Consider the following 20,542-nt stretch of genomic DNA (forward strand, 5'->3'; position numbering starts at 1 on the left):
TCTGAGCTGCTGTGAGTTATTTCTAATGTTCTAATCCATTCCCCAAGTTAAAACACCTACTGTAATTCTAAATTGCCAAATATCCATAAAATTTAAGTTCATTTGACACAGGATCAGTAATCTTTGTTGCTCCTGCTTTTAGACAGTCTTACTAATAAGTATCTGCTGCTGGTCTAGTACTTGCCACTGAGCCCCAGAATGCCTCAAACTGTGACAATCTACAAAATAAGAATTAAAGAAAAAACTTAGTAAATCAGTGTGTTTGCAAATTAATGGCTAACTAACTAATGAACACATAAACAGTAAGCAGTTGGAAAAGAAAAGGGTTTACAAAAGGCTTCCACTCAAAAGCAATTGAAAATCTGTTGGGAAGAAAAAAATACTTTCATAAACCCAAAAAGCACTAAAAGCACCTTTTATTGTGGGGGAAGAGTCCACAGGTAACAATACTACACTGATTGAGTAACTATTAACACTTACCTTGAAACTCAGTGATCATGACAGGGAGAAGACATTTAAAATATAGTACACAGACTGCAAAAAATGCTCCTCTAACAACTAAGATATTTAGAAGAATGGGGGTGGAGTGGGGGTGCATCCTGGCTATCCTGGAACCTCAAGCTCACAGAACTCCACGTGCCTCTACCTAGGAGTGCTGGGATTAAAGGCATGAGCCACCAAGCCTGGCTTTAGAAGAATTTTAAATGAGGGAAAAGAGTGACTTATTTTTAAGCAGTACTGGGACATTTGGATTCTTATGGAAAATGAGGCTGGGTGTGGTGGCACAAGGCCGGAAGGGCCAACACTCTGGACGCAGAGCAGGTTTCAAAGCCAACCAAGACCAGAAAGATCTAGTTTCAAACTAACCAAGGGATGGGAACTGTAGCTCATGGGTAGGGAACTTGTTTAGTTGCATTCCTCCTGTACATTCCTCCTGTACTCAGTTTTCAGCACCACCACAAATTTTCTTCACAGAATAAAAGTAATGATTAAAAGACTTAAAAAAAATTATCCCAGGCATGATAGCACATGCTTCTTATTCCCAATATTCAAGAGGCTGAATCAAGAAAATATTAAGTTCAAGGACAATCTAGACTACATAATGAGTTTGAAGCCAGAGTGAACCAAATGGGAGAACTGGCCTCAAAAAAAGGGTGGGGTGTGGAGAAAATGTTTAATTTTTTTAAAAAATTGTGGGAAAACATAAGTAAATTTTTCATAATCCCAGTGTAAGGAAGTCATTTCTAATCAAAAATTTTGAGACAAAAAAAAATGAAAAAAATAAACAAAATGTACCTAAAAGATGAGCCATGATAATTACAAAGAAGGGGGAGGGTTAAAACTCTGAACTAAGAGTTAAATTCTGTAAATTTTCCAGTCAATAAGAACATGAAGACAGACCAACAATGAGAAGGGAACAAATTGAGAGGAGAAAACCCATAGTTTTAATATATACGACTTTTCTTCTACTTTTTCCTATTTCACTTAGTTTTGTGACCCACATTATCAATCTTTGCTTCGGTTTTCAAGTATCTACCCTAAGGTGCTTGGCAGTTTTACATGGAAGTATAAATAAACAGCTTTGAACAGAATAGCCATTGAAGATAGAGTTTTGAAATAATCTTCCAAAACCTCTCATTTTAGAGAAACAACTGCGGCAATACATAAAGACCAACCCACAGTCTCACATCCCAAGTCTCACTCATTCTTTTAAGAGATCTTTTCACTAAAGAGGAAAAAGAGAATTAAGTCTTATAGCAATACTACCAGTAGAAATGATGGAAACTCATATTTACAGAAAAAAAAATCAAGACCCAATTTGTAACACAATGATGTCTTGCTAGAGCTACCATACATTTGAAATCTGTAGATCTTAAGTAGAGGTAGGGGAATCAGGTGTCAGATGCTCAAGGTCATCTTTGGTCAGTTAAGAGTTCCACAGCAAAGCAACCAGCCCCCTCACCACAATAATAAAATCTATAGACACGAATCCTTTTGAAACTACTACCACTAAATCAGAGCCAGAAAAAAGAACAACAGGGAAGGGGAAGGGGAGGGGGAAGGAGCCATCCACCAGCTTGATGAAAGTTCCTAGCCAGCTGTGAGTAAAGAATTCCAGCCCAATTAACATTTGCCTACACAGAGCAAAGGGCCATGCTTAATGCCTGAATATATGCATTATCAATATAGCCACCCTCCTTTTCCAATTCTCTAAGTATCTCAGAAAAACTGCACTTTACAGAAAACAAGTCTGACCTCCCTTTTGAAAACCTTTTGATACATCATTTCACTTTATCAGACTACAATCCCATCCAAATTAGCTCCAGAGACACTCTAAACCTTGTTACTGAAACAGGGGAAGGGATAGCTTAGCATCAAGCTATCTTCAGAATTACCAAAACTGTCTGTCTCTTGCTGACGCTCTCTCGAGAAGTCCACATCTACACTTAGATGTATTCTTATGTTTCCCCGAGCACCTGTGCTTAAGGCTATGTTAAAATCTTTAACTAAGGTCCCTGAAAGAACTCTTAAGGCTGCAGCAGATGGCAGTACGTCTCCAGGCACCACTGACACTGCCAAAGCCCATCTGGAGAATTATATGACCTACAAAATTCTCAACTGTGAAGTAAATGACTTAAAGCTCAACTATTACTTTTGGTTGTTTAAGACCTTATCAAATGTCTTCCTCCTATGCAATCCACTACAAACTAATTAATACTCCCTACAAAAGGGGAAACAGAAACTAAAACACCACAGCACTCTGCAAACAAACCACCAACTGCATGAAATCAGGAACTAAAAAGTTTAAAGCTACAAAACTGAAGTTAGAATGGTAGCCTAGATTAAAAAAAAAAAATACTAGACTTAGCATGCTATAAAAACTCTAAATTTCTTATTATATATAAGGATTCTACTGCAAAACAAACTACTAGCATCAAGAGCAAATACAGCTTTCTAAAGTGAAGACAGGCCTCAGCCTAATCCTTAACTTTAAACAAAAGGTATCTGTGAAAGATCTGCTTATACTTTCACCTGTGTGTGTGGACTTTTGTGAATGCATGTGCCCCGTATGCATGCAGAAGTCAGAAGGCTAACTAGAGTCACAGGTAGTTGTGACCTGCAACCCGCCTTCTGAGACCCAAATCCTAGTCCTCTGCAAAACCAGCAAGCACTCTTAACTTACTGAGCCATCCCCAGCCTCCTATAGTAGTTCTGATATTTAAAGTACAATCTATAGTTAAAATCTTCATTGACTGAAGAGGCAAATGATTCTATGGATAAAGGCAGTTACTGCCAAGCTGGCCCACCTGAGTTCTATCTTGGGAACCCACCCCCCAACTCCCAATGGAAGGAGACAACTGACTTTTAAAAGTTGTCCTCTGAAGCGTGCACACGTGCACAGACAGACAGACAGACAGACAGACAGACAGACACACACACACACACACACACACACACACACACACACACACACACACACCCTACCTCAAATAAATTTAATTTAAACTTTTGGGAGAGGCGGAAGAGACAGCTCAGTGCTCAGTTGCTAGCTAAGTTGGGCAGGTCACAACCACTTCTAACTTCAGTCAGCTCCAATGAGGATTCAATGCCTCTGGCCTCCCCAGAAACCTACACTGCGCCCACATAACACAATTCCACATACATAATTAAAAATACAAACAAGTCAGGTATGGTAGGCAGCTCACACCTCTAATCCCAAGGCCAGCCTGTGTACACAGCAAGTTCCAAAACAGGTAGGACTACTCAGAGACCCTGTCTCAATGACAAAAATAATAAATCAATAATTAATTAAAAATAAAAACAAGCCAGGTGTTATGGCACACACTTTTTCAATCTCAACATTCAGGAGACAGAAGCATGCAGAATCTCTGTGAGTTGAAGGCCAACCTCAACTACATAGGCAGCTCCAGGATTTCCAGGCCTCTATAAGACTCTTTAAAAAGTAGAAATTGTAAAAACAAAAATAAATCTAGCCTCTAGTTCACAATTATTTTCATGAGCAAGTAAATAAACTATTAATAAACTGACACTACCATTAGTATTTTCAACGATGAGGCATTCTTCTTAGTAACTGGCTTAATTTTTCTGTCATGTGTTAGTGTTCCTGCATAAAATTTTAACATTTTTCTAGATTTGACTTCTTATCAAAGTAATTAAAAACAGGCCTAGTTCCTGATCTGAAGCAAACTTGTGGTGAAGTACTGCAGTTCCAAAAACCAGTTAACTTCTCTACTAAAAGCAGCAGGCTCAGTGTTAGATGCTACTGCACTCTTTCCCTTCATCCTATCAGTTAAAGATCACTACTGGCATAATTTACATAATACTAAGTATCCTACTTTTCTTGAATTGGTAAAATTGCATTGGATTATGACTTGCCAGGCTTTAGGCAATTGATAGTTTATTCAAAGGTTCTCTTTCCAGCTCCCATCTAACTTCCCAGTCTCAATTCTGACAATTCAGCATCTCTGAAACCAGGATGCTTCTTAAAAATGAGGGCACTTTAGAATAGCTGACAGCCACATGTCACCACTTAGGCATGCTCAGACTTTGCTTGCAAATTTTCTGCAGCACTCAAGTACCATACTAAGGAATGATTGAGGCGTCTTAGCAGAAAGCTGTTGATATCTTCTGATAAAAATCAAGAAAGCACCAGCACTAGCACTTGTAAAGTAAGTGAAAATCCATGAAAGTTTATCTCTTTAATGGTGTTTTAGCAACTTTAGTCTGCAGTTCCTGTTTTGGGTACCCAAATTATTTCTTGCAAGCTACTAAACAAAGCCAATCCTCAGAGTAATATAAGCCAGTTTTCTCTTGCAGTTGGCATCATTTTAGGTTATAATAAAATAGCATGGATCTTTCAGATGGAAATAATCTATTCCTCTGAGTTAACTGTCTCATTTTAAGAACATACTCTGCAACCCAGGCTGGATTTGAACTTGTAGAAACATTCCTGCTACAGCCTTGCAAAAGTTGAGATTACAGGCGTGAGTTACCCACCACATCCAAATTATTCCTTGACTTCTTGACCATGGCTTGTTTCGGCCAACATGCATATAAGCAGAATTATCACCTAATAGTTTTCAACCTTAACCATGTAGGATGCACTTTACAGGATTTTCTGAAAGGAAGAACTAAATACAACTGTCTTTCTAAACAGGGTTCCAATATAGTCCAATGCAGTTAGGTATCAATCTACTGTGTGTAAAAATTAATGTCTTTCTCACATCTCTAGAATATTATCTAAAACCACGGTTTTTGTCCAAGACCTGGGAGCAACTTTATGTAAAATGAAAAACAAAAACAAAAAAAAAACCTACAAAGGACTGGAACTTCTTATACTGAGGTACTCTCACTCAAAGCTATGCTAAGGAGCATTTAATATTACTACTCCATACTTCCAAAACACTATAGCAAATATTCCTTTAACTTCGATGTCTAATACGATGTCCAGTAATTTATGACTCAAACCTCCTTATGTTTCTGGACTGTCTGCAGTTAAAGATATAGGGGGAAAGCCCTTATCACAAGGAAAAGAGAACACTACAAGATAGCAGTTTTGATATTACAACTGTAGCAATTCCACTAGGAAGCATGTGGTAAGTATAAGTAAGCTAGAGAACCTAAGAACGAAAACAAAGACTCCTTCTAAGATTTCTCAACAAGCAAGTCATAATTTTCCCTCTTCTGTTCCTCTGTGCAAGTCTTCCTAGAGCACCCAAGATTTTGTGAAACAATTCAAGGAGTTCTTATCAATCCAGCCATCCTGGATACCAGAAGTCATTCTCATTCCAATCTTAGAACTAGAAAAATTGTGGACAAGTACCAAGGGTACTTAGTTCCCATATGTGCAAATAAATTCAAACTGTTAAACCTCTGATTATTATTTAAATATCTGGTGCTTGCACAGATGCTTGTCTTTGTGGGATGCACTTTTACATTAAAGAAATGGGTAATATTCAGATCTCAATAACTGACAAAGAACATCCCAACAGAAAAGTAGACTATATACCTGGCTAACTATATAGAACACATCCAAAGGGCAACTAAACCATTCCTGGCTGGAACATAAAGGAAAAGAGTTATCAACTGGTAAAAGAAATATGAAGTTTTCTTTTAAAAAAAAATTACGGGGGTTGGGGATTTGGCTCAGTGGTAGAGCGCTTGCCTAGCGCAAGGCCCTGGTTGGTCCCCAGCTCGGAAAAAAAAAAAAAGAAAGAAGAAAAGTTACTTTACTAGAAGCTTTTGTTTTCTGCTATTTTTAAGTTCTTTTCCAAACTATCCTATTCTTTCTTACACCTATGCTGTATGCATGTATATGTAGGTGTCTTCATCTTTCTCTACCTTATTCAATGAGCCAAGGTCTCTCAGTTCAACACAGAACTTACCAATTCAGCTCCTCTAGACAGCCAACTTACCCCAAGCCCTTTAGGACTCTGGCACTTTATTGGGCCATCTCCCCAGCCCCCCTATATTATCCCTTTCTTTGAAATCTATCCAATAGAAATGCAGATATATTGAGGGGAGGGAGGTGGTAGGTTACTGACAAACACCTGAGTTGTATACTCGTATATTGTTATATAATCCCTATAAATTATACTGTACATGAAAAGTCAAGTACATAATTCTAGTTTTTCAAGGGCACACTGAAAAACCTTTCATTTCTTTCTGAATGTGTTTCCATACATAATGCTATGGGCAGAGTGAAATCTGGAATTACATTTATCTGGCTATAAGCAAGCTTACCTGAAATGGAAGGAACAAAAAAACACCATCAGGAGAAAAAAGGAAAACATTTGGACTGAACCACATTTGTATAGCACACCAATAATAAAACACACATGCATGTGAACACTGGTACACATGATATATATCCTTTAAAATGTATGTTGTTAGCAGGGTGTGGTGGTACACATCTTTATTCCCAGCACTTGGGAGACAGAGACAGGAAGATCTCAGTGAGTTTGAGGCCAGCCTCATCTACAAAGTCCAGAAAGCTAGGGCTGGTTACACTGAAACCCTGTCACAAAAAGCCAAAATGAAAAAATAAAAGTGTGTTGTTGAGCATTTAATAGTATATACCTGAAATCCTAGCACTTTGGGAAATTGACATAAATAATGAGGACTACATAGTGAAACTAATTTTTAACAACAAAAAAATTTGTCCTGAGTACGGCAGATTTTATCAATAACTGCCTTATGCATCAGCACTGAGCACTTAGCACTTAACTGTTCTAAACACAAAGCAGTAAGGATGAGGCTACACAGATAATGCTACTGCTTGCATTAACATACAACAGTTATTGAAATACAATGCCTTAATGGTTCTACAAAACCCCCCTAATCTCCTGTTGCAAAGCACTGAAGTTCCAGTTATCCCTGTGTATATCAAGATGTTTCTTTTGGGGGCTGGGGATTTAGCTCAGTGGTAGAGCGCTTACCTAGGAAGCGCAAGGCCCTGGGTTCGGTCCCCAGCTCCAAAAAAAAAAAAAAAGAACCAAAAAAAAAAAAAGAAGTTTCTTTTGTGACAATTATCAGAACTTATAGCCATATCAATACATAATCACTTTTTAAAAGATGCTTACTTTATGTATATCAGTTCACTACATTACAGATGGTTGTGAGCCACCATGTGGTTGCTGGGAATTGAAATCGGGACCTCTAGACCGGCTCTAACCACTCTAAACAGTACTCTAAACAGCTGAACCATCTTTCCAGCCCTATGATCACTTTTTTAAAAAGCCATTTAAAATATGTTCAATTTGAACCCCCCTCCAAAAAAATGTAACTTTTTATAGAGAACTTCTAAGGTGGCACAACAAATTACTTGTGTCCAGAAACCAAGACTAATTCTTTTACTTATTCAATTATATACTGAAGCTATTATTGCAAATGCCATCAATATTACCAAGAACTGTCCACTCTCCCAAAATACATAGGCAAACATACTAAAAGGTGATACAGAAGGAAATAGTTAATAAAAAGAACCTAATATCATAAATAACTTTGTTTTGAGTGAACAAATAGAGAAATTTACTCTTAAGTCAATGTGAGACTTGTTAATAGTTCAATTTTACCATGGCTTTCAATCTAAGAGAAAGACAAATGAATTATGGTCTATATACACACATGCATGAGTATTTAGAATAACAAAGCATGTTCTGCTTTCATTGCCTAATTTTCTTATATTCCAGCTTAGTTTGAGAACCTAGTCCTAGAAAAACTGCCACAGCAGTTTGTAGCTTGTTCCTATTCATAAACTAAGCATTCTGACCCCTCCAACCCAAAAAAAAACAAAACACCCACCAAGTGTTTTAAAGTCTTGATATTCAAAAACAGTATTGGCAAGGCCCAGAATTCCACTTCTAGAATGACCAGAAAAAAATTTTCAACAGGTAGTTCACTTAAACAAATATGTACACTTCAAATATTTCAAAGTATTTTACATATTCAGTAATGCAAAGATGATCAACTATGAAGGATGTAATTATCTCAAAAAATAAAATATGAATCATGTACTTAAAATAGCCATATTAAAATAAGTGAAAACAGGTGATGTTTTAACTGCTTAAAACCCAATATACTCAAAATATTTCAATATGTAATTAGTATTTTAAAAGCTATTATGCTTTATATTCTTTTTCAAAAGAATACTACTTCAATACTGAAGAGTATATTTCAGCTCAATGGCTGCTAGCTATCATTTTGGAAAAGAGCACATTCTTAGAAAGCTAAAGTCATAGAAAACAACCTAAATCGTTTTGCAACATTCATCCTGATCCAGCCCTCCACATTTGTACTTAAGGAAATCACACTATACAGGTGGTAGCACAAACCTATAATCCCAACATTTAGGAAAGAAAGGCAAGATTAGAAATGCAAAACCATTTTCAGCTACATACCAAGTTTGAGAACAGCCCTGACCCTACCTCAAAACAAAGTGTGTTGGGGGAGGAAATATCTATAAGTTTAAAAAAAAAGGGGGGGGGTTGGGGATTTAGCTCAGTGGTAGAGCGCTTGCCTAGCAAGCGCAAGGCCCTGGGTTCGGTCCCCAGCTCCAAAACAAAACAAAACAAAACAACCTCCATGGAAGCAAAAAACAGACTAGGAACATTGAATCAACCTGGTTTGTGTAGCTGGACAGGGCCTCAGATTTCCCCAAATGGTGTTAACTGTTTCACTGTGACTAAATTAGAAATGCAAATGCACAAAAACATTTAAGAAACAGTCTGAAAGCTAAGCACTGTGGTTAGAGCTGGACAGTATACAAACTTCCAATTATATCAACTTTTACAATGTTAGACAAAAATATACAATTATCTCATAATGCAGATGAAAAAACTAAAATCTCACAACTTCCCACTACAAAATTAAAAATCACTTTCTTTCTTGATTTTCTAATACAGGGTTTCTGTGTATAAAAGCCCTGGCTGTCCTGAAACTAGTTTTGTAGACTAGGCTAACCTTGAACTCACAGAGAAAGGCCCGTCTCTGCCTCCTGAGTGCAGAAATTAAGAATCATACTTAATAGAGTGATAGAGAACACAACCACTAAGTTATAATCTAGTTAAATTCAGACAGACAATACAGCTCAGACAATACAGGTAAAGGCATTTGTCATGCAAGTTTGGTGACCTGAAGGGAAGACCTCTGGACTCTCTATACTTGTGCCACGCACCCACAAACACATAAAAGCACACAGTCCATTACTTTAAACTATCAAAATTATCAATTAAGGAAGTATAAGAATCATAAACTAAACAACTGGAAGTGAAAATCCAAGAGCTAAATGTCACTTTAGATACAGTATAATCTTGCACAAACTATATCATCATAAACTTTTAAGATTTATTTATTATATATGAGTACACTGTAGCTGTCCTCAGACACACCAGAAAAGGGCATCAGATCCCATTACAGATGGTTGTGAGTACTATGTGCTTGCTGGGATTTGAACTCAGGACCTCTGGAAGAGCCATCAGTGCTCTTAACCGCTGAGCCATCTCTCCAGCCCCATAAACAGTTTCTTGTATATAAAATGAATTAAGGGCACACCTCATGGACCAGGTATGGGCGTGTACACCTTTAGACCCCAACATTACAGAGGAAGAGGCAAGTGGATCTCTATGAGTTCCAAGCTAATTCATCTAAGTTCAAGGCCAGCCAGTGTTACAGTGAGACCCTATCTCAAAAACAAACCCCACACCAAACCATACCTCATGAAGTTCCTAAGTATGCAGGAAATACATGTGAAACCCTAACAGATCATCTAATAAATAACAGGCTGTCAAGCTATTCTCCTATGAAACACACACAAAATATGATACATAAAATATATAGGTACATTAAGAAAAATATAACCAAGACATATCTATTTCTAGACAGTATTTTATAGCTTTTGTCTTCAGATGTTTTACTGTGTGATTCTCCTATAAATAAAATCACCAGCATTTGTTTTTCAAAACCTAATCCAACAGTTGGGCATAGCAGTTCATGCCTGTAATCCCAGCACCAAAGAAAGTGGTAACAGGAAGTCATTCATTCAAAGGCAGTCTCTGATAAGCGTTTATCAAGTTCCAGACCATCTTGAGATATTCCAGACCCTGTCTCAAAATAACAAAGATGATTCCAGCTTTCTTTCTCCCCTTACAAACAGCCATGTCTGGCCACTATTCCTAAGTGAAAATAAAAATTATAAATTGGGTATGGTTGAACAGGCCTATAATCCCAATATTCAGTAGGTTAAGGTAGGATTGCAAATTCAAAGCCAATCAAAGTAATAGAAAACCCTGTCTCAAAACCCAAAAGTTGAGACCATTCATTTCTACTAAAAATTAATATTTACAAAACCTGCATTTTAAATATGTACAACTCAAAATCATCTTAATATATATGACTGTATTTTTAACAAACAGCCCTAATACTAAGGTAGCTACTATTTCTCCCTCAAATAATAAATCAAGGTTGTTATTGGGAGTTTAGTCTTCAGTAACCTGGAACTTAAAAAAGAAGTGTTCTCTCCTTCCATCATGTGGACTGCCCAGCTCAAACTCAAGGTTGTCAGGCTTGGCAGCAAACACCTAGTCACTCTTCTTTTTATGACCTAGAATGCTGATGTTCCTGCCTCTACCTCTCAAGTTCTGGAACTTCAGGCATTTGCCACTAGGCCTGACTTTCAGTCAAGATTTTTGTACTCACTGTAAAGTCATTATGCCCTCAGTCCTCTACTCCGCTGTTTAGTTCATCAATAATGATAAAATAACCTACTACTGCACAGCTTCGTTATTAATCTGTTTTTACTCTTACTAGTAAGCTTAAGAAATGAGAAATTATATATGGATCTATTATAATACTTGGAGATGTGTCAATTATATGGTAAAGCACAATGAAAGGTACCCAAACTTTATTTCATCTGAACAAACAATATCCTCCACAGAAACCTGAAACTGAGTGATTTGCTCTACTTCTATTTAAAACTGCATTTAGTGTGGAAGTATGCAGGTCAGACATAAAGCATTAAAACCATGGGTTCAACTACCAAAAAACTTATTCATGCTTAGCCGAAAACTACACAATGCAACGTTACAAACTGCCATGTCAGAGTTGGCATGACATCTGATACTTGCACTTGCAGACTTGACTGAACTCTTCACTTCCAGAGACTGAGACAAGAGGATCACATGAACCCAAGGGCCCCCTTCACACTAGAGACCTCAAAGTTTAGTGTCATACGCATCAGTTAAAATGCATGTTAATGATGAAGATGGGCACAATTTGGGGGGGGGGCAAGGTATGGAATATGTAATGATTGGTTTTAATTATCAACTTCAGACATTCTAGAAATTCCTTGGGAAAGTCTCAATGAAACATTGTCCAGATCAGTATGGTATACGGTTATGTCTGTGAGGGGTTATTTTGAGTAGCTGGAAGACTCACCTAATGTGGGTAACACCATTCCCTGGCCAGGAATGAGACACAGACTGCTTAGGAGTAGAGAAAGAGAGCTGAGCACAAGCATGCATGCATGAATTCATTGCTCTGTGCTCCTGACTGGATGTAATATGATGAGATGCATCAAATTCCTGCTGCCTTGACTTCCCTCAAGGATGACCATAACCTTGAATTGTGAACCTAATAATAAACCCCTTCTCCCTTAAGTTGCCCTTTCTCCCTTAAGTTGCCTTTTAGGGTAGTTTAAATTGAAACTAAGGCTTTTAATTGAAAATGGGATAGTGCAGACAGATGCATAACTACATATCCTAGCAAACCATCCCATTGTTCGAATGAGTTACACACAATATACATTCTTACCTCTTCCTAGTCTTTTAGCTAAGGTACAGAAGGCAGGTTTTTTTTTTTTTTTTTTTTTTTACCAAATTATGCCCCACCACCATCTTCCCACTCTTTCCCATCCCTAGATTTAAAGGGCTGCAAAGAGACATCTCATTATAAATACACTGACTGTTAACGACAAGAGCAATATGCTTAGCATGTTTACCATGCTATTATGTATGAATGGATTTTTTTAAGTCCATTTAATCAATATTTAAGAGCAGTGCCTTGGGGCTGGAGAGATGGCTCAGTGGTTAAAACCACTGACTGCTCTTCCAGACGTCCTGAGTTCAATTCCCAGCAACCACATGGTGGCTCACAACCATCTGTAATGGGATCTGATGCCCTTTTCTGGTGTGTATGAAGACAGCTACAATGTACTCATATAAATAAAAATTAATTAAAAAAAAAAAAGCAGTGCCTTCAGGCAATGTACTGGTTATAAAGATGATACCTCTCAAACTCTTAAATGACAATTCACACAGCCAAATGTGTATAGTCCCTGTATTTCTGGGGAAGTAAAAAGTGTAAAAGTTGGTAAACTCAGAAATTTCAGATCACCCATACATCGAAAAGTACAACAAAATAAAACCTTTTAGAGCTTGACTCTAAAAAAGGAATTTCTAAAATATCTTCATTATCTTCTAAATTAGAAAAAATTAAATTCCTCTATGCTAAACAGAAGCCAAGCTCAAAACTCTTAACATTATTTTGCTAAACTCTATAGGTATGGCAGAACTATGGAGACAGTTCTCAACCTTCCTAATGCTGTGACCCTTTAACCCAGTTCCTCATGTTGTGGGGACCCTCGACCATAAAATTATTTTGTTGTTACCTCATAACTGTAATTCTGCTGTTGTGAATTGTAATATAAATATCTGGTATGCAACCTCTGGAGTTATTCGACCCCATGAAAAGTGAGCCAGAGGTTGGTATCTCCTGACCTAGAGGCTCAAAGGTCAACAAAGGAAATTTAAAAGATGGCCCAACAGGGTTGGGGATTTAGCTCAGTGATAGAGCGCTTGCCTAGGAAGCGCAAGGCCCTGGGTTCGGTCCTCAGCTTGGGGGGGGGGGGATGGCTCAACTATTCTATCCATCTTAGTGGTTGTGATTGCACACAATTGTCAGCACTTATCAAAACATTTATGTTTAATTAGAAAAAAGGAAGCAAAAGCTTTTTGCAGTATACATATTAACCTCATTCTAAAAATTTAAATGACAGAAAATAAACTGGTTTTAAGAAATTTTTCAGTCACGTGTGGTGATACATGCCTGTAATCTCGGCTACTTATTTAAGGAAGGCTGAGGCCAAAGGATAGCAAATTCAAAGCCATGTCTCATTTGATAGAGTATCTCAGTAGATCTCTTGTCAAGCATGTATAAGGAAGGCTCCAGTCAGGTTCAAAGTCAAAAGAAAAAGGCATTCCTCCTCTTGGGAGACCTTTCCACCCTAAAGAGTTCTTCCTTGTTTTTTCCTTAATAAACCTACTTTGAGGGGAAGCAGGGGAAAAGGACAAGCACAAACCATGTGGATAATTTCACCACATAAGATATAAAAGTATTTTAAAACACTGTATTACAAGTCATGATTTACAGGAGTCCACTGACAAGATAATAAAGTATGCCACCTAGAATTTCTATTTGCTTATTACTTCTAGTTAAGGCTCTTTCCCTTTTACCATTTTGATGTTCCAAGGTCCTGAAGACTACATCTTATACAAAGCACACTACAATCCATTATAGAAGGAAAACTTTCAAACATTCAAAATATACGACAATGTAACAAATGTCCTTCCCAACCTTAGTAAAATGGGTGGGGTATAACAAGATTTGTAGAGTGTGAAAAGGGATCAATAAACTGGGGTCCTGTGTAACAGATCTGGAACTAAAGCTACCCAGAAGGCAAAAAAAGAGAAATGCTTAAGATTAAGACCAACATATACTACAGAGTGAGTTCAGGACCAGCATGGACAACTTATTCAGACTAACAAAGAAGGGGGGGGGGGATCAGAGCAAAGTTCTAGGCTCAATTTTTAATACAAACAAAATCAATTACTAATAATCCAAAGTTCCAAAATGGAGATACTTGGTTGTGAAATAACTTAAAAAAAAAAAAAAAAAAGACACCTAGAGACTGCAAGCCAACTTTACAGACAGTCAAACTGATTATGTTGTACTGCAAACTGACATAAAACACAGTAAAAGAAATGGTTCTCTACTATCTACAAGATGAAGAATAACTTGTTGAAACAATCACTTTTCAATACGCAGGGGGAAACTACTTAAACTGTATTATATAAAGTGTGCTGAAAAACAGTGAAAACTGAAACTTTTCCTTAAGGTAGGGAGATGTTGCATACTAAGGAACTTTATCTAAGCAGGAAAAGTGTTTTTTTTAAGTCCATTCCTGTGGCATACCTAACCGTATCTGCCATCTTGCCGAGAAGGTAACCAATGGGTTTCAGTAAGAAGTATCTACTCAAATATTGCTTGGATCATTTGTCTGACATCATGTGTTAACCTGAAACACCAACGAAGCCAGTTACTCGCTAATAGGTCACACTAAAGGCTTCAACAGCCATTCTTACTACTTAGTTGGGCACCAGAAGAATTTTACCGTCAAGAGTTACAAAACAAAATTTAAAAAAATCATATTAATCATTCTTTGTCAATGAGCTGCCTATATTAGTACCACGTGACAAAAATCAAATCCATACAGCTAATCAGCAAGCTAAAAAGGGAAACCCAAAACATTGGAAAATTAGGAAATTGTTAATACCAAATAAAATCCTCTGGAACAAAGGAGACGTTGAAACGAAAAACCTGTGAGAAACCATTTTAAGTACATACAATACTCATGTACTAGAAGAGGGCCTTCATAAAAATAGCCAAGACTCTCAAACATTTGAGATGCTGGCTTGGAGAATGACTGACAGACAACAGCTGAGGAGGTTTTGTATTGATTTGTTAAGATACTCGTACGCTTTGGGGGTTAAAAAAGAAATAAGGAGAAGGGGCCGTTACTATGGAAAAACTGTTCGGCCTTCGTGTTCTGCTTGGTGCCCCCTCCCCCTTTTCCAATAGAAGCGCCTTACAAATTCCTCCACTCTAGAATCCTTTCTGTCTCCGAGGCCAGACTCCACAGCAATGCATGGCCTCTTCGCAAAGGAAACAAAAAGAACCTCGTGGAAGAGGACTTAAAAAAACAAAAAACCACCACCTTCCCAGGGGCCGTGAAGAAACGCGTCCCTCCCACCTGCCGCCTGGCCTCGCTTCACCTTTGAACCCTTCCTTCAGAATTCGCTTTTCTCCCAGGCCGAGGGGCGAAGGGGCCGCCCGCTCTCCAGGCCGCAGGCACCTGGGCCCGCCGCCTGTCCGGGTTTCCACGCGGGCGCCATGGGTTCGCAGGGCCCTGGAGCAGCACAACACCGGGGAGGCCTTGGAGTCCGCCACTACGCCGCGGGCGGGGCGGAGAGGAGCCTGGCGGGCCCGGCCGCCCCGGGGTCGTAGTGAGCTGCCCGCCTCCGTCCGCGCCCCCCACCCCACCAGGCCTCGCCGGCGCGCCCGCACCACAGCCCGCCGCTCCAGCCCACCCGTCCGCGTCCCGGAGGCCTCGACCCAGGACGCTCCGGGGCAGAAGGCAAGCCAGCACCCGCCGCCTCCTTTCCAAACATAACGGAGCCCGGGCCCCGAGACCGTTAAACCGCGCCGAGGGCAGACGCCAGCAGCACGGACCAGCTACCCCCCGCCGCCACCTGCCACCGCTCCTCGGACCCCGGGATCCCCGGCGCCCCTTGACCCGGTTCCCAGTGCCCAGCTCCCATCCCTGGCCGCCCCGCGGCCCGTACCTTGTAGAAAGCCCCGTTGGAGCCGCGAACCTCCACCGTCAGCTCCGCCATGTTGGAACCGCAAAGGCTGCTGGGAAGAGATTCTAGAAACTTTCCAACGCGAGGGGAGGAGGGGGGAGGGGCGAGCGCCGCGGGGGAGGGGCGGGCGGGAGGGCGGGACGCTCCCGGCCCGCTCCCGGGCTTTCCGCTAGCGGCGCCGCTCTGCGCGGGTCCTTGGGCGGCTACCCTGCGGCGGGCCGGTCCGCCCACGCCCACGCCCGCGCGGCCCGCCTCGCGCACAATGAGTGAGGCGGACCCGCCCGGCGCGCCACACTCGCCCCAGGATCCGCGCGGCCGACGACGCTCCCTACAGGACCTTCCCGTCATGAGCCGCGGCCTGGCGGGCGCTCAGGCTCTTCTAGAGCGCATGGCCGACTGAAGCTCTCAGAAGTCTCCCCTCATGGAGCCTCCCCTCTGGAGCCTCAGGCTCTCCCAGTGAGGAGCCTTTCCCAGGACGAACCAGGGGAACGCCGCTGTGGCTCGGCGTTTGCCCGGGTCCCTACGCAGTTCACGGGCCTCGCCCCGCGCGAAGGCAGCTCACCACCTATCACCGAGCAAGCATGGTTACCTTAATACGTTAAGAAAGGCTCGGGAAACCTAGGCTAATTTTGTGGGGGATTTTGTTTGAGACACAGTTCTCTAACCCAGGTTGGCCTTGAACCCCCAGAGCTGCTTCTGCCTCTGGCCGTCTGAGTGCTAGGATTACTTTTGAAAGATTTCTTTTTTAAACAATGGGAAAGTGTATCCCCACCCCACCCCCCCACCCCATGTGAAACCATGAGAAGTTTTGCAAATAGGATCCAAGAACCTATTGGATTATGTGTTGTGTGACTTTACCAACCCCCACCCCAGCTCTAAAAGCGTTGTGGCACTCACACTTAGTTTATTTTCTTAATGCCAACTTCTGAAAGCAAGGGTTTTGGAAATAGTACTTAAAAGAATTCATTTGTGGGGTTGGGGATTTAGCTCAGTGGTAGAGCGCTTGCCTAGCAAGTGGAAGGCCCTGGGTTCGGTCCCCAGCTCCGAAAAAAAAAAAAAAGAGAATTCATTTGTAAGTGCATCTTTACACGGCTGTTTTCAAAGAAACTTGATAGGTTTTTCTTTGCTTTATTTGGAGCTCACTGTTTAACCCAGCTAGTCTCAAATTCACCTGCCTCCCACCTCCAGGTGCCAGTTGGGCTAACCAACTTGTGTCCCTGCTTAGTTCGCCACGCAGTTATCTGTTATTCTGAGACAAAAGTCTCACTAAGCAGCCCAAGATGGCTTTCCACGTACTTAGCATTCTCTTGTCTCAACCTCCCCCTCCCCCCCCCAGTGCTGGCTTTACTGGTTTGACCACCCCCTGCTGAGCACCTTGGTTTTTATAAAGTACTTTTTCTTTACCCAAGATTAGCCCATTTAAAAGTGTACAGTTCAAAAAAAAGTGTACAGTTCAGCAGCTATCACCGGGATCGAGAAAACATTTTCATCACAAACAAATTGAAAACACTTGTGCGTGCCCTGCCGTTGTTCCCCATTCCCTTGAATTCCCAGATTCCAGGAAATGCCTGTCTGTTTTCCCTATACAGATCTGCCTAGCTCAGTGTCTCATAGGAGTGGAATCATGATGTGGGGACTTTTGTGATTGGTGTCTTTCATTAATATTATGTCATCGTGTTATAGCAAGTGTGACTAATTATCCCTCTTTGTCACAGCATTACACTGCATAAGCATACTGCATTATATTCTAGTTAATGTGGCTTTTTAGTGTGTTTGAGGGCTGGGTGCAGAGGATCGAAACAAAGTCCATACTGTAACCATATATACTCTGCCACTGAGCTACACACATCACTCTCCTTCAGCCCTGTATTTATTACTTGCTTAAGGCCGATGCTTGTAGTTTTGTGGAGAATACAAGAGGATCAGGAATCCAAGACTGTCCGCAGCTACATTACAAGTTCTGAGCCAGTTCAATCTATGTGAGACCCTGTCTCAAAACAAAAAGAACCCCACTGTTGACTGAGTCAGATACTTTTAGCTGTTAATAGTACTGCTGCTGGGATAGGTGCCCAGTGTCGTGGTGAACACCTTCAATTCTAGTTCTCAGATGGCAAAGGCAAGAGGACCTCCGAATCCAAGGCCAGCCTGGTCTACATATCGAGTACCAGGACAGCTAGAGATACATAGATCCTGTCTCAAACCAAAACGATGGAGCAGGAGAGATGGGTCAGTGGTTAAGGGCATGTGTTCTCATAAAAAATCGGGATTTGATTCCCAGCCACGTGGCAGATCATAACCCTATATAACTCCACCTCCAGGACATCCAACACCCTCTTCTGATCTCCAAGACTACCAGATTCACACGTGGGCACGACCTGTGTGAACAGATGTGTGCTGTTGACATACCATGCCAAGGACTCAGACCCACGGTGCAATTTGGCAAAGTTTACCTATGTGGACCAGGCTCAGGAGGAATGCCAACCTTTTCATCACTGATCAGTATGTGAAAAGACAATCGACTTTGGCTTCCTCCTCCTAGAGGAAATCTACAAACCCCTGCTGAAATTAGCTCACCCCCTCTCTGTGCTTCTGCATCTAAACATGCTGGGGGGCTAGGCTGCAAAGGTAGCAGCACCCTGCCTGGCCGGGCTTGCTATGTGTGTGTTTCTGGGTCTGTCAGTTTTAGTCGTCTTCTCTCAATGCCTCTAGTAAAGACCGGAGGACGCAAGGTCACAACACTGCACCCAGTAGTGCGATTACTTTCCAATGGCTATTGTGGTGGTTTGAATGAGAAACTCCCTCACCTCCACCAGATTCATATATTTGAATACTTGGCTCCCAGTTAGAGGAACTATTTGGAAAGGGTTAAGAGGTATGGCCTTCTTGGAGAAGCTGTGCCATTGGGCTCAAGCTTTAAGGTTTCAAAGGCCCACACCATTCCCAGTTAGCTCTCTCTGCCTCATGGTTGTGTCTCAAGCTGAAGTTCTAAGCTTCTGTTCCAGTGCAATGGCTGCCTGCTGCTGCCATGCTCTCAGCTACAACAGTCACACTAACCTCTAAAACTGTAAGCACCACATAAACTCTTCTGTAATTTGTCTTGGTCCCAGTGTCTTATCACAGCAATAGTAAAGTAATTAAGATAAAAGTTGCACCGGGGAGCAGGCTATGACTCTGATAGGCCTGATCGTATTGTTTTGGGGGAAAATGTGGAGGACTTTGGGAGTTCGGTCTCAGAAAATGGTTGAACGCTGTGAGATTTAACAGGCCATCCTAGAAGGATCTTGGAAGACAGTATTGCTGAGAGCAATGGCACTATGGAGGCTCAGTTCAAATAGTGTCAGAGGGAGGCCACACTACTGGGTTAAGGACCATTCTTGTGGTATTTTGGCAAAGGACGTAGCTGTCTTTTGCCTAGATCATAAAAAATCTACCTGAGGTAAAATTGAAAGGTTTTGGACTAGTTTTCTTGATAGAGGAGATTTCTGCACAGCCTACAACTTTGACTGTCACATGGTTACTAGCAATCACTCTTCTTCAGGTCTACATGAAAAAGAGGTGGCAGAGGAAAAAGAAATGTAGAACGTACAAAGTACCAGGCCATTGAATGTTGGGATCAGAGCTTGTGCTGAGAGAGATAAGGAGAGGCCTGATGTAAAAAGTGAAATAAAAAAGAGTGACGTCTCAGGCAAGACCTAGCCTGGTATGTAAAATATTAATAATTAAGCTTAACTCTATCTAACTTTAAATGAATGAGACTATGATAGTTTTTAATTAGCTTCTGCACAATTACTGGGAGATTACCCTTAATCTAAATCTCTAACACTAGTGCGACTACTACCCCAACTGTGCTCCCCAAGTACTTGCTGTTTAAAATTCCTCATCCAGCAGTCTGATGTGCTGGAGAAGCATGTCAGTCTGGCATGTCCTGTTGGCCATGGTCATGGACATGGACATCTCCTGTGCTCTGTCTTCTCCTCAACACACACTCTCTCTCTCTCTCTCTCTCTCTCTCTCTCCTCTCTCCTCCCTCCCCCCCTCTCTGTGTCTCTGTCTCTGTCTCCTTCTTCCCCTCCTCCTTCCCCTCCTCCTCCCCCTCCTCCTCCTCCTTCCCACTCCCTCTCTCTCCTCCTCTTCCTCCTGTGGTCCCTACCCGCAACCCCCAGCTTGGTAACTCAAGTTCCACCTCCCTCTATTCCTCCCAGTAATTGGCTGTTGCCAGTTTTATTTAACCAATAGTTTTAAAGTGGGGAGTAAGATTTACACAACAAAGGCTGGTGTATGTGAGGATTTGCTCATCTTGGAGCAACCAGATCTTGGGGTACTGA

General features: G+C 41.1%; 1 protein-coding gene across 6 annotated transcripts in view; it reads right to left on the reverse strand.

Annotated features, from left to right (window-relative positions):
* Fxr1 (FMR1 autosomal homolog 1) overlaps positions 1 to 16,296 on the reverse strand; it is a 53,245-nt gene extending 36,949 nt beyond the window's left edge. For all 6 annotated transcript variants that reach the window (XM_032898516.1, XM_032898515.1, XM_032898511.1 and 3 more), the window contains exon 1: positions 16,200 to 16,296. In XM_032898516.1, coding sequence (XP_032754407.1) covers positions 16,200 to 16,250 — 51 coding nt within the window. In that variant the 5' untranslated portion in view covers positions 16,251 to 16,296. The remainder of the gene's footprint in view (positions 1 to 16,199) is intronic.
* Positions 16,297 to 20,542: the final 4,246 nt, after the last annotated feature.

This window comes from Rattus rattus, chromosome 3 (assembly GCF_011064425.1).
Source record: "Rattus rattus isolate New Zealand chromosome 3, Rrattus_CSIRO_v1, whole genome shotgun sequence".
NCBI lineage: Eukaryota > Metazoa > Chordata > Mammalia > Rodentia > Muridae > Rattus > Rattus rattus.